The sequence below is a fragment of the Rattus norvegicus genome, chromosome 7 (genome assembly GCF_021556685.1).
Source record: "Rattus norvegicus strain SHRSP/BbbUtx chromosome 7, alternate assembly SHRSP_T2T, whole genome shotgun sequence".
NCBI lineage: Eukaryota > Metazoa > Chordata > Mammalia > Rodentia > Muridae > Rattus > Rattus norvegicus.
This window is the reverse complement of record NC_141540.1, coordinates 95,471,163-95,488,026: the sequence shown is the minus strand read 5'-3', so window position 1 is coordinate 95,488,026 and position 16,864 is coordinate 95,471,163. Positions and strand designations below refer to the sequence as shown.

The 16,864-nt window shown below is 39.7% G+C and overlaps 1 protein-coding gene across 1 annotated transcript in view; it reads right to left on the bottom strand.

Moving 5' to 3' along the window:
* Window positions 1-16,864, bottom strand: part of Colec10 (collectin subfamily member 10) — a 60,775-nt gene that overhangs the window by 15,587 nt on the left and 28,324 nt on the right. Inside the window, 2 exon segments of the mRNA NM_001130541.1 lie at window positions 11,705-11,776; window positions 14,751-14,822. Of these exon segments, the coding sequence (NP_001124013.1) occupies window positions 11,705-11,776; window positions 14,751-14,822 (144 nt within the window).

Here is a 16,864-nt window from a genome sequence, read left to right as displayed (position 1 = left end):
TTTTTTTCTCTTTTGTTTTTTCATCTTTATTAACTTGGGTATTTCTTATTTACATTTTGATTGTTATTCTCTTTCCCGGTTTCCAGGCCAACATCCCCCTAACCCCTGCCCCTCCCCCTCTATGGGTGTTCCCCTCCCCATCCTCCCCCCATTACCACCCTCACCCCAACAATCACATTCACTGGGGGGTTCAGTCTTGGCAGGACTAAGGGCTTCCTCTTCCACTGGTGCTCTTACTAGGCTATTCATTGCTACCTATGAGGTTGGAGCCCAGGGTCAGTCCATGTATATTCTTTAGGTAGTGGCCTGGAAGCTCTGGTTGGTTGGCATTGTTGTTCATAAGGGGTCTCGAGCCCCTTCAAGCTCTTCCAGTTCTATCTCTGATTCCTTCAACGGGGTTCCTATTCTCAGTTCAGTGGTTTGCTGCTGGCATTCGCCTCTGTATTTGCTGTATTCTGGCTGTGTCTCTCAGGAGAGATCTACATCCGGCTCCTGTTGGCCTGCACTTCTTTGCTTCATCCATCTTATTTAGTTTGGTGGCTGTATATGCATGCCTTATCGTTTTAGACTGGGTCTTTCACTAGACCTGGAACCTTAATGGTGACCAGCAAGTTCCAGCGATCCTCCTGCCTCTACTTCCCCTTCCCATTACCATGATGCTGGGATTACAGGTGCCTGTTGCTACACATCTTTAAAATTGGTCTTTAGGGTTTGGTCACATGCCCTTGGTTTGCTCAGCAAGTATTTTTACCTACCATGTTATCTCACCAGCCTCTTGTTTATATGTTTTAAGTCAACAGATCCGATAAATATTTTACTTATATCTTTCCCCCTGTGGTGATTTGAATAGGAATGGCATCCATAGACTCATGTGTTTGAATGCTTGGCCCATAGGAAATGGAGTCCATTAGGAGTAATGGCCTTGTTGAAGGAAGTGTGCCCTTCTAGAGGAAGTCTGTCACTGTGGTGGTGGGTTTTGAGGTCTCAGAAGCTCAAGAGAGTTCATCTTGTGCTGCCTGCAGATCCAGATGTAGAACTCTCTGCCCCTTCTCCAGTACCGTGTCTGTTTGCATGATTCCTACCATGATGATAATGGACCAAACTTCTGAAACTGTAAGCCTGCCCCACTTAAGTGTTAGACTTTATAAGGGTAGCTGTAGTCATGGTATGTCTTCAAGGCAATAGAAACCCTAATTAAGACACACCAAGAAAGCAATATTCTACAGTGACAAATAAAAAAATCAAGCATACCAGGAGGACAGTGATAGAGGTATACTCTGGGTAGTGCATCTCTGAGCAATAAAGGAAAAGTGGGAATTGACAAGAAGGAGAAATTTTAGTTAACCCATTATTTCCAAATATAATTATTCAACATTTCTGGAATATATCCACTTTGGGACTTAGCTAGTCAAACAAAAATATTTACTACTCTCCCTTTCCTCTGTCACCTATTACCTAGTTCCTTAAATTGTGGTTTATGACCACATTTGGGGCTGAATAAGTAAATGTGTGTGTTCTGAGAAACTTGGAAGTGGTAAAAAGCTTTTGAAAATATCACGAGAAAAGCCAATTCAAAATTACTCATATAATGAATTTGAGGTGTCTGTGACAACACTTACCCATATTGCATCTGTGGCTTCACTGCAGCCTTGGTTCTGAGCATACAGCATGCACACTTTGTACAGTGTGTTACCACAGCACACATCAAAGTCAAGAGGATTGTACTATGAGTTTTAGTGCTTTTATTGTATACACAAAGTTATATAGGCATAATATTCATAAACATACTAGAAAGCAAAGACCATGTTTTCCTATTGTCATCCATTAGCAGGCAAAGCTCATTCAGTATAGCTCTCGATTCTATAGTCTCACAAGATGTGATATTTCTTTTTTTTTTTACATTTTATTTTTTTTATTAACATGAGTATTTCTTATATACATTTCGAGTGTTATTCCCTTTCCCGGTATCCGGGCAAACATCCCCCTCCCCCCTCCCCTTCCTTATGGGTGTTCCCCTCCCAACCCTCCCCCCATTGCCGCCCTCCCCCCACCAGTCTAGTTCACTGGGGGTTCAGTCTTAGCAGGACCCAGGGCTTCCACTTCCACTGGTGCTCTTACTAGGATATTCATTGCTACCTATGAGGTCAGAGTCCAGGGTCAGTCCATGTATAGTCTTTAGGTAGTGGCTTAGTCCCTGGAAGCTCTGGTTGCTTGGCATTGTTGTACATATGGGGTCTCGAGCCCCTTCAAGCTCTTCCAGTTCTTTCTCTGATTCCTTCAACGGGGGTCCCGTTCTCAGTTCAGTGGTTTGCTGCTGGCATTCGCCTCTGTATTTGCTGTATTCTGGCTGTGTCTCTCAGGAGCGATCTACATCCGGCTCCTGTCGGTCTGCACTTCTTTGCTTCATCCATCTTGTCTAATTGGGTGGCTAAATATGTATGGGCCACATGTGGGGCAGGCTCTGAATGGGTGTTCCTTCTGTGTCTGTTTTAATCTTTGCCTCTCTCTTCCCTGCCAAGGGTATTCTTGTTCCCCTTTTAAAGAAGGAGTGAAGCATTCACATTTTGATCATCCGTCTTGAGTTTCATTTGTTCTAGGCATCTAGGGTAATTCAAGCATTTGGGCTAATAGCCACTTATCAATGAATGCATACCATGTATGTCTTTCTGTGATTGGGTTAGCTCACTCAGGATGATATTTTCCAGTTCCAACCATTTGCCTACGAATTTCATAAACTCGTTGTTTTTGATAGCTGAGTAATATTCCATTGTGTAGATGTACCACATTTTCTGTATCCATTCCTCTGTTGAAGGGCATCTGGGTTCTTTCCAGCTTCTGGCTATTATAAATAAGGTTGCAATGAACATAGTGGAGCACGTGTCTCTTTTATATGTTGAGGCATCTTTTGGGTATATGCCCAAGAGAGGTATGGCTGGATCCTCAGGCAGATCAATGTCCAATTTTCTGAGGAACCTCCAGACTGATTTCCAGAATGGTTTTACCAGTCTGCAATCCCACCAACAATGGAGGAGTGTTCCTCTTTCTCCACATCCTCGCCAGCATCTGCTGTCACCTGAGTTTTTGATCTTAGCCATTCTCACTGGTGTGAGGTGAAATCTCAGGGTTGTTTTGATTTGCATTTCCCTTATGACTAAAGATGTTGAACATTTCTTTAGGTGTTTCTCAGCCATTCGGCATTCCTCAGCTGTGAATTCTTTGTTTAGCTCTGAACCCCATTTTTTAATAGGATTATTTGTCTCCCTGCGGTCTAACTTCTTGCGTTCTTTATATATTTTGGATATAAGGCCTCTATCTGTTGTAGGATTGGTAAAGATCTTTTCCCAATCTGTTGGTTGCCGTTTTGTCCTAACCACAGTGTCCTTTGCCTTACAGAAGCTTTGCAGTTTTATGAGATCCCATTTGTCGATTCTTGATCTTAGAGCGTAAGCCATTGGTGTAGTTTAGGAAATTTTTTCCAGTGCCCATGTGTTCCAGATGCTTCCCTAGTTTTTCTTCTATTAGTTTGAGTGTGTCTGGTTTGATGTGGAGGTCCTTGATCCACTTGGACTTAAGCTATGTACAGGGTGATAAGCATGGACGATCTGCATTCTTCTACATGTTGACCTCCAGTTGAACCAGCACCATTTGCTGAAAAAGCTATCTTTTTTCCATTTGATGCTTTTGGCTCCTTTGTCAAAAATCAAGTGCCCATAGGTGTGTGAGTTCATTTCTGGGTCTTCAATTCTATTCCACTGGTCTATCTGTCTGTCTCTGTACCAATACCATGCAGTTTTTATCACTATTGCTCTGTAATACTGCTTGAGTTCAGGGATAGTGGTTCCCCCTGAAGTCCTTTTATTGTTGAGGATAGTTTTAGCTATCCTGGGTTTTTTGTTATTCCAGATGAATTTGCAAATTGTTCGGTCTAACTCTTTGAAGAATTGGATTGGTATTTTGATGGGGATTGCATTGAATCTGCAGATCGCTTTTGGTAGAATGGCCATTTTTACTATATTAATCCTGCCAATCCATGAGCCTGGGAGATCTTTCCATCTTCTGAGGTCTTCTTCAATTTCTTTCTTCAGAGTCTTGAAGTTCTTATTGTACAGATCTTTTACTTGCTTGTTTAAAGTCACACCGAGGTACTTTATATTATTTGGATCTATTATGAAGGGTGTCGTTTCCCTAATTTCTTTCTCAGCTTGTTTCTCTTTTGTGTAGAGGAAGGCTACTGATTTATTTGAGTTAATTTTATACCCAGCCACTTTGCTGAAGTTGTTTATCAGCTTTCGTAGTTCTCTGGTGGAACTTTTGGGATCACTTAAATACACTATCATATCATCTGCAAATAGTGATATTTTGACTTCTTCTTTTCCGATCTGTATCCCCTTGACCTCCTTTTGTTGTCTGATTGCTCTGGCTAGAACTTCAAGAACTATATTGAATAAGTAGGGAGAGAGTGGGCAGCCTTGTCTAGTCCCTGATTTTAGTGGGATTGCTTCAAGTTTCTCTCCATTTAGTTTAATGTTAGCAACTGGTTTGCTGTATATGGCTTTTACTATGTTTAGGTATGGGCCTTGAATTCCTATTCTTTCCAGGACTTTTATCATGAAGGGGTGTTGAATTTTGTCAAATGCTTTCTCAGCGTCTAATGAAATGATCATGTGGTTTTGTTCTTTCAGTTTGTTTATATAGTGGATCACATTGATGGTTTTCCGTATATTAAACCATCCCTGCATGCCTGGGATGAAGCCTACTTGGTCATGGTGGATGATTGTTTTGATGTGCTCTTGGATTCGGTTTGCCAGAATTTTGTTCAGTATTTTTGCGTCGATATCCATAAGGGAAATTGGTCTGAAGTTCTCTTTCTTTGTTGTGCCTTTGTGTGGTTTAGGTATAAGAGTAATTGTGGCTTCGTAGAAGGAATTCGGTAGGGCTCCATCTGTTTCAATTTTGCGGAATAGTTTGGATAATATTGGTATGAGGTCTTCTATGAAGGTTTGATAGAATTCTGCACTAAACCCGTCTGGACCTGGGCTCTTTTTGGTTGGGAGACCTTTAATGACTGCTTCTATTTCCTTAGGAGTTATGGGGTTGTTTAACTGGTTTATCTGTTCCTGATTTAACTTCAGTACCTGGTATCTGTCTAGGAAATTGTCCATTTCCTGAAGATTTTCAAGTTTTGTTGAATATAGCCTTTTATAGTAAGATCTGATGATTTTTTGAATTTCCTCTGAATCTGTTGTTATGTCTCCCTTTTCATTTCTGATTTTGTTAATTTGGACGCACTCTCTGTGTCCTCTCGTTAGTCTGGCTAAGGGTTTATCTATCTTGTTGATTTTCTCAAAGAACCAACTTTTGGTTCTGTTGATTCTTTCTATGGTCCTTTTTGTTTCTACTTGGTTGATTTCAGCTCTGAGTTTGATTATTTCCTGCCTTCTACACCTACTGGGTGTATTTGCTTCTTTTTGTTCTAGAGCTTTTAGGTGTGCTGTCAAGCTGCTGACATATGCTCTTTCCTGTTTCTTTCTGCAGGCACTCAGCGCTATGAGTTTTCCTCTTAGTACAGCTTTCATTGTGTCCCATAAGTTTGGGTATGTTGTACCTTCATTTTCATTAAATTCTAAAAAGTTTTTAATTTCTTTCTTTATTTCTTCCTTGACCAGGTTATCATTGAGTAGAGCATTGTTCAATTTCCAAGTATATGTGGGCATTCTTCCTGGATTGGTATTTAAGACCAGTTTTAGGCCGTGGTGGTCCGATAGCACGCATGCGATTATTTCTATCTTTCTGTACCTGTTGAGGCCTGTTTTTTGACCAACTATATGGTCAATTTTGGAGAAAGTACCATGAGGAGATGAGAAGAAGGTATATCCTTTTGCTTTAGGATGGAATGTTTTATAAATATCTGTTAATTCCATTTGGCTCATGACTTCTCTTAGTCTGTTTACATCTCTGTTTAATTTCGGTTTCCATGATCTGTCCATTGATGAGAGTGGGGTGTTGAAATCTCCCACTATTATTGTGTGAGGTGCAATGTGTGTTTTGAGCTTTAGTAAGGTTTCTTTTACGTATGTAGGTGCCCTTGTATTTGGGGCATAGATATTTAGGATTGAGAGTTCATCTTGGTGGATTTTTCCTTTGATGAATATGAAGTGTCCTTCCTTATCTTTTTTGATGACTTTTAGTTGAAAATTGATTTTATTTGATATTAGAATGGCTACTCCAGCTTGCTTCTTCTGACCATTTGCTTGGAAAATTGTTTTCCAGCCTTTCACTCTGAGGTAATGTCTGTCTTTGTCTCTGAGGTGTTTTTCCTGTAGGCAGCAGAATGCAGGGTCCTCGTTGCATATCCAGTTTGTTAATCTATGTCTTTTTATTGGGGAGTTGAGGCCATTGATGTTGAGAGATATTAAGGAATAGTGATTATTGCTTCCCGTTATATTCATATTTGGATGTGAGGTTATGTTTGTGTGCTTTCATTCTCTTTGTTTTGTTGCCAAGACGATTAGTTTCTTGCTTCTTCTAGGGTAAGCTTGCCTTCTTAAGTTGGGCTTTACCTTTTATTATCCTTTGTAGTGCTGGATTTGTAGAAAGATATTGTGTAAATTTGGTTTTGTCATGGAATATCTTGTTTTCTCCATCTATGTTAATTGAGAGTTTTGCAGGATACAGTAACCTGGGCTGGCATTTGTGTTCTCTTAGGGTCTGTATGACATCAGTCCAGGATCTTCTGGCCTTCATATTTTCTGGCGAGAAGTCTGATGTGATTCTGATAAGTCTGCCTTTATATGTTACTTGACCTTTTTCCCTTACTGCTTTTAATATTCTTTCTTTATTTTGTGCGTTTGGTGTTTTGACTATTATGTGACGGGAGGTGTTTCTTTTCTGGTCCAATCTATTTGGAGTTCTGTAGGCTTTTTGTATGCCTATGGGTATCTCTTTTTTTAGGTTAGGGATGTTTTCTTCTATGATTTTGTTGAAGATATTTACTGGTCCTTTGAGCTGGGAGTCTTCACTCTCTTCTATACCTATTATCCTTAGGTTTGATCTTCTCATTGAGTCCTGGATTTCCTGTATGTTTTGGACCAGTAGCTTTTTCTGCTTTACATTATCTTTGACAGTTGAGTCAATGATTTCTTTGGAATCTTCTGCTCCTGAGATTCTCTCTTCCATCTCTTGTATTCTGTTGGTGAAGCTTGTATCTACAGCTCCTTGTCTCTTCTTTTGGTTTTCTATATCCAGGGTTGTTTCCATGTGTTCTTTCTTGATTGCTTCTATTTCCATTTTTAATTCCTTCAACTGTTTGATTGTGTTTTCCTGGAATTCTTTCAGGGATTTTTGTGACTCCTCTCTATGGGCTTCTACTTGTTTATTTATGATTTCCTGATATTCTTTCAGGGATTTTTGTGTCTCCTCTCTATGGGCTTCTACTTGTTTATTTATGTTTTCCTGGATTTCTTTCAGGCATTTTCGCGATTCCTCTCTGTAGGCTTCTACTTGTTTATTAATGTTTTCCTGTGTTTCTCTAAGGGAGTTCTTCACGTCTTTCTTGAAGTCCTCCAGAATCATGATCAAATATGATTTTGAAACTAGATCTTGCTTTTCTGGTGTTTGGACATTCCATGTTTGTTTTGGTGGGAGAATTGGGCTCCGATGATGCCATGTAGTCTTGGTTTCTGTTGCTTGGGTTCCTGCGGTTGCCTCTCGCCAGCAGATTATCTCTAGTGTTACTTTGTTCTGCTATTTCTGACAGTGGCTAGATTGTCCATATAAGCCTGTGTGTCAGGAGTGCTGTAGCCCTGTTTTACTGTTTTCTTTCAGCCAGTTATGGGGACAGAGTGTTCTGCTTTCGTGCGTGTAGTTTTTCCTCTGTACAGGTCTTCAGCTGTTCCTGTGGGCCTGTGTCTTGAGTTTACCAGGCAGGTCACTTGCAGCATACAAGTTGGTCTTACCTGTGGTCCCGAGGCTCAAGTTCGCTCGCGGGGTGCTGCCCATGGGCTTTTTGCGGCGGCAGCAACCAGGAAGACCTGTGCCGCCCCTTCTGGGAGCTTCAGTGCACCAGGGTCCCAGATGGCCTTTGATGTTTTACTCTGGCGTCGGAGACGTATGTACAGAGAGCAGTCTCTTCTGGTTTCCCAGGCTTGTCTGCCTCTCTGAAGGTTTAGCTCTCCCTCCCACGGGATTTGGGTGCAGAGAACTGTTTATCCGGTCTGTTTCCTTCAGGTTCCTGAGGTGTCTCAGGCAGGGGTCCTGCCACTCCTGGGCCCTCCCCCACGGGAGCCCAGAGGCCATATACAGTTTCCTCTTGGGCCAGGGATGTGGGCAGGGGTGGGCAGTGTTGGTGGTCTCTTCCGCTCTGCAGCCTCAGGAGTGCCCACCTGATCAGGTGGTGAGGTCTCTTTCCCACGGGGTCTGGGAGCAGATAGCTGCTCAAGATGTGATATTTCAAATTACTGTTTGAATTTCATAAAATATCATTAAGTGAACTTTGACTTGTGATTTGGGTAGAATTCCAACAATCCCTGAAATGACCCTAAACAGATTTGTGTCATCTGTGCTTGTATTTATGCAAAACAGCAAGCACCTTTACACACTCAGCCAACTCACTCATTCAATTTTTATTTTTAAACACGGATATTTAAAGATATGCAGCTGATTTTCTATCGAAAAAATAGTACCGACCTGTATAAACCAACTTTGGATGTAGTAACTGTACTTCCATTTCCTCAGGTAGCCTTTGATTCCATTACCATGCCGTGCTTGTTGTGGAGGGCTCATATAATTTTTACTGAATGTATTCTGAGGTTCATGATAACTTTGATACTATGACAAATGGTGTTTTTTTAATTTCATTCTTTGTATTTAGAAGTCAAATTGATTTTCATTCATTTGGCATCCTAACACTCTCCTTGTATAGAGAACTGTAAATGCAGCCCATTTACAGTTCCTTGTCATGTTTTAATGAATGTCAGTCTGTGTTCTACTCTTGTGATTCCTACTTCTTTTTCTTGTATTTGTGGTACAGCTAGATGCTCATGAGAAATGTTGATTAGAATTGGTGATGGAGGGAGATGCTAACTTTGTTATTAATCTTCAGAAAGACATTTTGACTTTTGTATTTTTAATTGAATGTTTTGAAAGTAGATTCTTTGTTGTTTATATTCTCTTTTTTTTTTTTCGGAGCTGGGGACCGAACCCAGGGCCTTGCGCTTCCTAGGTAAGTGCTCTACCACTGAGCTAAATCCCCAGCCCCTATATTCTCTTTTGATCAAGTATTTTCTTGCATACTTAACTTGCTATGCAAAAAAACCCCACAAATTGGTATGTGTTTAAATAAACGCTTTTCAGGTTTTTCTGGAGTTATAACTAAATTATGGAGCATCTTTCTGGGCTCCTCTGTTCTTTGGAAATCCTTCAGAATCAGTCGAGTCTGAGCAAGTGTCTAGTCACACCCAAGTCTCTTAGCGTTGTCTCCCTGTACACTGAGAACTGTGTACAAACTGATAAATGTCCGAGGAAGAATCCACAACTTAATTTTGATTTCTAAGGCTCCAGAGCATGGTTGCCATTTTCTCACGCCTTCAAGTATAAGTACGTATTTTTTTTTAACCTATCCAGTCACAGTTTTCAGAAAGATAAACTTGATGTAGGCTGCAGTCTCTTGCCCTATAGGTAGTAAGGATATTGTGAGATTATTAACTATACTCATGTTCTTCCTCCACTGCAACTTGTTCTAGAAAGGATGTGCATATTCAGACAATCATTATGTCTGAGGACACATTCTGGTAAAATCTTTGTCATGTTTACCTGGGATGTCTGATTTGCAAAACTCCAAATTACCTCTAGCTCTAGGTTTGTCAAGCATCCCCCGCCGCTTGTTGATTTCTCTACATTTCTTGTACTAGATGTGCCTGGACACAGTCAGCACTTTTGTTCCATGACTTGTACTGGCCTGCACAGTAGGTGGTGGGAATATTTTTGGAGGCCATTCCTATGTTGTACTTGTTAGCAATAACTTAACTGTTTATGAAAGTAACTTCAAACTATATAAATATATCACCATAAGTCCAAACTAAATGTTTTTCTTCACTTAAGCTTGTCTCAGTTCACTTCTTGAATACTTGTGTCTACTCCCAAACCATTCAGCACAAGAAGGATGATAGAGAGAATTTAGAGCCGAAGACAGTGGTCTTAGCTCATGCTTTGTTGGTGGCAATATCAACTCAGTGGTACAAATGGGTTAGGGGTTGAACAAGAAACATACTTTAATATATAATGCACACAAAATACATGTTAATATATTACGTATGTGTTCTGTTGGAGGGGCAATGATTTTAAAAATGTAGAGAATCATTCTTTCCACTGATAGATTAAAAAATGTCTTAAATTCCAAAGTTTACCAAGACATATAACAGTGTAAATCCATGGTAAGCCTCCTCTCAGGGTCTGAGTAGGACCTGTGCAAATGAAGAGATCTGAAACGAGTGCTTCTCAGCTTTGTTGATAAAACTGCCAGACTCAAGCAACAACAGCTGCCCTGACTAGGAAGTGCTTGTGTAGCATTCCCCTGCTGTAACGTTTTCAGCTAGTAGTGAACACTCAAGGGAGGCACCCATCCATGTCTCCCAGTCCAACTGACAGAAACTCCTTAAGGATCAACAAGGAAATAAGTGGGCTGAGGTGGACAAGAGGAAGCACAGAGCCTCCAGGAGAGACTATAAGCTACAAGCCTCTGCTCAGACTCCACTTTGCCAAGCTGCCTATAAGAATTTATTGTTGGGTACCACTGGACACTTGACCAGTTTTGAAAAAGGTCAAATATTTATGAATTATGCATTTGTCACAAAAGGATGCATTATTACACACTTAGGGCACTGAGCATCTCATCTGAACCTTTGTAGAACTATTCTGTGCATTTCCTTCAGATGTCTTTCCCTGGTGCAGGAAAACTTGTTGCCACTCCTTGAGAGCAAGTTCAGTTTCTTCCCATCTCACTACTGCCTTCCTTTCCCATTTGGCCCCTTAGTACTCATGTTGTTCAGGATTATAATTCTTCCTGAAATAAATCTTATCTTTCTGAGTGATCTCTGAGCTGCTGGCAAAGCATTTTGATTTTTCCTTCAGCTTCATGTTTCCAACTAAGTAGAACAATGCATGTATATATAAATGAGTTAATGAATTTGAGAAGAATTGAGACCTGTTACCATTGTGAAGTTTTATGAGAAGAGGTCAGGGAAGGGGAGATTGGGTTTAAAAAAAAACAACTTATTGAGGTTGCAGTTATAAGAGAATATGTCTGAAGAGGTGGACATTTTTGGATATGCTTCAGTTTCCTATCTTGATAAAGAGATTTTGGAGACATTATTAATTTCTGTACTGTATACTTGTCTACATTCTGTTTATGAGTATTTGAATCATGATATCATTGGGTTGTAGCAAGCCATAAATCCAGGGAGAGAGTTCAATATAGAACCTACCAGAACTTTATGCTTGATTCTGTTCTGAAATCTTGCTTAATTTTACTCCATGGTTTATTTTGATTCTGATATATTAATTGTATAAGACTCAAGTTCAGGAGAGAACAAACACTATTTAAAAGAAAGAAAAGTCATCATTTTCATGACATAAAACATTTTAAAAATGTGTTTGCAATGTACTCCCTTGCTTCAGTTTGTACTGCCAAGTAATGTGGCCAACTTACCCTTCTTGCCAATAGGACCAGACTTGCCAATATCGCCCTGGGCTCCCATATCACCCAGCTCTCCTTTAACTCCTGAAAAACAAAGCATGCCATTGTTATAGCATGAGGCTTTTTCTTTCCTTTAAGGATGTACTAGCATGATCTTAATCCAAATAGATGAAACATACACATATATTTAGGTATCATTTATATATTAGCCATATATATTAAGTATCTTAGGTATAATGTATATTATATAGAATTCTATTAGGTAAATTAATATATATTTTATATAAAATTCTCTCCATATAGAATAAATATATATAATTCTCTTTATCTATGTCTCTATCTATGTCTCTATCTATCTATCTATCTATCTATCTATCTATCTATCTATCTCTCTATCTATCTATCTCTCTAAGATGCCTAATTGTGATGGTTAGTTTTTTCAACAATTAGGTTGACTTGCATGCATATTTGTGGGGGTTTTCTTAATTATGTTCATCGATGGAAGAAGACTTGTTTATTGTAGATTGCACCATTCTTTGGGCTTAGTCTTGGAGTATGAACACACATAAAAGAGAAAAGTAAACCGGGCACACACACACACTTGCATTATTTGCTCTTTGTTACTGATTATGGATGCAATGTGCTTAGATTCCTCAAACTTCAGCTGCTGTGGCTTCCTGCCCATGATACTCAAGAACCATGAACAAAAACACTTTCCGTTTAAAATTGAATTGGTTAAAGTATTTTATCATAGTATCAGAAAATGAACCCAAGATATTAATATGTATATATTATATTTAAACAGGGTTAGAAGGTATCAATTAATTGAAATGTGATGATTCTAACAATTCGGGGCATGCTGGTGTTAAAATATTTACTGAAGAAATTATATCTAATGCCCACAGCAGAGGGTCTGTAAAATAAAGGGTAGATTAGTGGCAGAGCAAGCTTCTTTTATTTTGTTTTAGATAGGTTTACCTCTAGATACAGTTCTGGTTTTGCCTTAGGATTGATTTTTGTCTCTGCTTTCAAACAAGATTTGACAGTTTTTAGCTACTTCAGAACAGAAAAGAGAATGCACAGCTATAAAACCTAGGGATGAAAGAGACATAGAAACTTTCTGCCTGAAGTTCTGTTGCTTATTTTTGTCTTTGGAGACAACATCTTACACTGCAACCCAGACTGGCCTGGGGTACAGAGTGCTGGGTTGACCTCAAATGCAGCAGGTCTGCCTCAAGTCTTGATGCTGGGATCACAGATATGATCCATCACAGCTCGCTTTGCTTCTGAGCTTATAATCTTAAAACTAATAATCACCAGGAACCCCTACACTATTTTAAAGTCATTAAAAAAAACTGACAATAGGGGCTGGAGAGATGGCTCATTGGTTAAGAGCACTGACTGCTCTTCCAGAGGTCCTGAGTTTAAATCCCAACAACCACATGGTGGCTCACAACCATCTGTAAAGGTATCTGATATTCTCTTCTGCTGTGTCTGAAGAAGCTACAGTGTTCTCATATACATTAAAAAATAAATATTAAAAAAACCCAATAATAAAGGATGGGTATGTTTGTGCACATGTATAATCCTAGCACTCATGAGGCAGAAGTGGGAAATTTCTATAAATAAGAGGCTACTCTGGTCTACATATCAAATTTTGGAGTAGCCAAGGCTCCTATTATGAGAACTCATAAAATACAAACAAAAAACAACCAATAAATCAAAAAATAAAAACAAACAAAACAAAACAAAACAAAAAAAGTCAAAAAGCAGAAAAGAAAATGAAGTCAAACTGAACCAAAAATCAAAGACAAAAACCTAATGAATAACTAACAAAAAGTGATACTATAAAAGCATTCACTGGTGACAAATCTTTATTTTGCGAAAATAACTTAGCAATCAACATAAAAATTTTTAGAACGATACAGTCTTTCTCGGATTGAGGTTCTAAGGGCTTAGGCATCTTTTCCACACTTTAAATTAACTAAAACTTTAAAACAAGTGGTCCATGGGTACCATTCAATAAGAAATAGAACAACTCAGGTGTTTAGAAGACGCATGGTGGTGACTTATTGCTTATTGATTTAATTTTACTAAGGTTTACTCCTAAGTTTATTCCTGAAAACATCTAAGTAGCTTTTGTGTTAATATTGTTTGATTTATTTTCCCTTCCTTTAAGACTCTACATTGACCTTTTACATTATTCTTTATTATAAGGAAAAAGGAATAAAGGAACACAGAGATTGGGAAAAGACAAACATTTCAAGGGACCAGACAACCCTTTCTATGAACCTGTTTCTTTTTTCCCATAACATCATATTTTTATTGATTATTTGGGAATTTTCCATCATGCACCCCATTGCACTCAATTTCTACAACTCCTCCCAAGTCACCTTTGTGACCAATCCCTCCCCCCACAAAAAAAGAAAAAAAGGTGGGAACTAAGTCCAATTTGTGTAGTTCTTCTACTCACTGGAGGATGGACAAACGCCCAGTGTTCGGCCTCTTAAAGAAAACTGAGCCCTTCTCCTGTATCCCTGCTAGAAGCCATCAAATCTATGACACGTACATTTCTTGATCTTAGCCAAAAGGCCGAGAAGCGACACGTACATTTCTTAAAACTCATCACCTTATATTTTTCTGAGACTGCCATTCCCTGAGCCACAGAGTGTGCACAGCCTTAATGATAAAGCTTGAGAAATATGACAGAGTCTAGCCTTCAGACAAGTCTGTAAGTCCATAGGGGCCCTTGGCTGGTCAGATAACTCATACCTCAAACACATTATATCTAACTCTGGAGCAGAGAGCTTGTGAAACTGCTAATTTCAAAGACAAGGGCAGAGAGAGAGAAAGGGAGGTGAGGGGGAGAGGGAGAGGGAGAGGGAAGACAGACAGATATAGACACAGAAAGAAAGGGAGGGATGGAGACACACACATGCATACACACAGACACACACACACACACACACACACAGAGAGAGAGAGAGAGAGAGAGAGAGAGAGAGAGAGAGAGAGAGAGAGAGAGCGTTGCATTAGACTGGCAATTAGGCTAGCCTACCTTTTGGTCCTTGGCGTCCCACTTTGCCATCCTTGCCTTCTTCTCCTGTGTCACCTCTTTCACCATTATCTCCTTTTAAAACAAAACAAGAGAAAGTAGGTCATTTCAACTAAGGATTCAGCTCAATCTCCCCAGGGGAAGGAGACCATAATGCCATTGCAGCTTGGATGTTAGAATGTATGCAGGCTACAAGGATTGGACAGCTGAAAAGAATGGATGTCCATTGTAGTCATCACAGTAGCTATGGTTACCTGCATTGGGTCCACATAAGAGTGACTGTCAGCAATCTGCGATGGATGGGAGAGGGGCTAATGGATTCTTGATTTTTATTGCTGGATGCTTGGCTATTTGTAGATGCTAGGAGTTTGGAAGGGGGTCATTGTTTTTACCTTTGAACCCACTGCTGAGCCCAAAAGACTCTATCTGCTCCTAACACATGGTCACCCAGAAGGTGTTGGTTAAACTCAGTGGGTCAGAATGCAGGAAATAGAAATGAATATGGGAAAAGATTTGTGAGGAAAGGGGAGATAGATAGCAGTGGGAGGGAGTTAGATGTTAGGGCATTGTTTCATTGTAGCATCATGCAATCTCTGCCTATGAAACTGTGAAATAACTAATTAATAAATTAGTAAAAAAGAGAAATTTACAGCATACCGTCTCCTCTCAACAATAGAGGAACCCCACAAATTGAGGCACGGACTGGGAAGCTAAGAATAGGAGACCAAGAATAGCACACAGCTGACGAGCAGCTGTATGTTGCAGTGACTACCATAGCCACAGATGACCTTAACAGCTCAAACTGATTGCGCTCAACCAGATTTATTGAACCTTTTACTGAAATGGACCATGAGTTGGAAGGCACAAATTACAATATCATGCTAGGGACTAATAGTTTGTGTGACTCTTTGATACATTGTTGATACAGCTTACTGATTTTGGAGAAAGACAAGTCCAGACTTGAGTCCCAGCTCCTTTATTATCTATCTGGAGAAACATACACAAATGACCAACTTTTCTCAGCCTCACTTTTCTTTCATGAAAATTAAAATAATGACATGTGGGCTACCAAGAAGTTTCCATGAACCAATAGACCAGAAGACAAGAACACAACTGGTGTGTGATTATGGTGGTTATTGTTACTCTCTCCTGTATTCTGTGTTTCCTTATCATTAGTGTGGGGGTATTACCTGTCCTCCCTGACTTGTCCGGTTGTTTTAGAATCAACAAAGTAAGAATTTGAATGTGCTTTGGAAATAAAGAGCGTAACAGATAGCATGTTGTGACTGTTTACCCCACATTGTCACCATGGCAATCTCAGGATAGTGAAAGCGTGAAGAATGATGGGAAATGAGATTCTAGGTCGTGAGATTATCCAAGCACCAGGCTGCTTTATAGGACTGACTCCAGGATCCTTCTGGAGCTAGCTTTTACAAAGATGCTCAGATGATTTCTGTGGTCAGACTAGAGGAGTTGGGTTTGCGCTGGATGGTATTTTCCAGTGCCAGGGTGGTGTGTGTGTGCTTATTTAGCAAGGTTAATATGTGCTTTGCACCTGAACTAAGGATTTTGACATGGAATTTGTAGTAATTCCAGGAGGTAGAAAATAGTCTCACTTTATTCATAAGTTAAAACACGAGCAAAACAATAACAAGAACAAAATATCCACCAAGATGCTGTGTGGTTAAGATACTTCTGAATTATTGCAGGACTCTTAGTATCCCAGTAAGAATCCGCCCATGTCTGTTTCTGCCCTCCACGTGTAAATCTGACACATTCATCTAAGGTGCCAGTGGCTCTTACCACATGGTAGATTTTAGAAAACATGACATTCGTCAAAGTTTTCAGAGAGAGAGGAGAAAGTTACCAGGAAAAAACCCTACAATTTGTATTATTTTCTAAACAAGGAAGATAATAGGAATCCTGTTAGTATTCCGAAAGTCACTGAATTCATATAGAACATGCCCCAGAGATAGAATTTGTGAGACCTGGCTTTGCTGCCCCCTAGTTGAGCAATTCTGCATCCTGGGAGTCCCTTTATCCTTTTGAGTATTATTTCACTCAGTGATAGAATGGACAAAATAGTGTGTGTGTGTGTGTGTGTGTGTGTGTGTGTG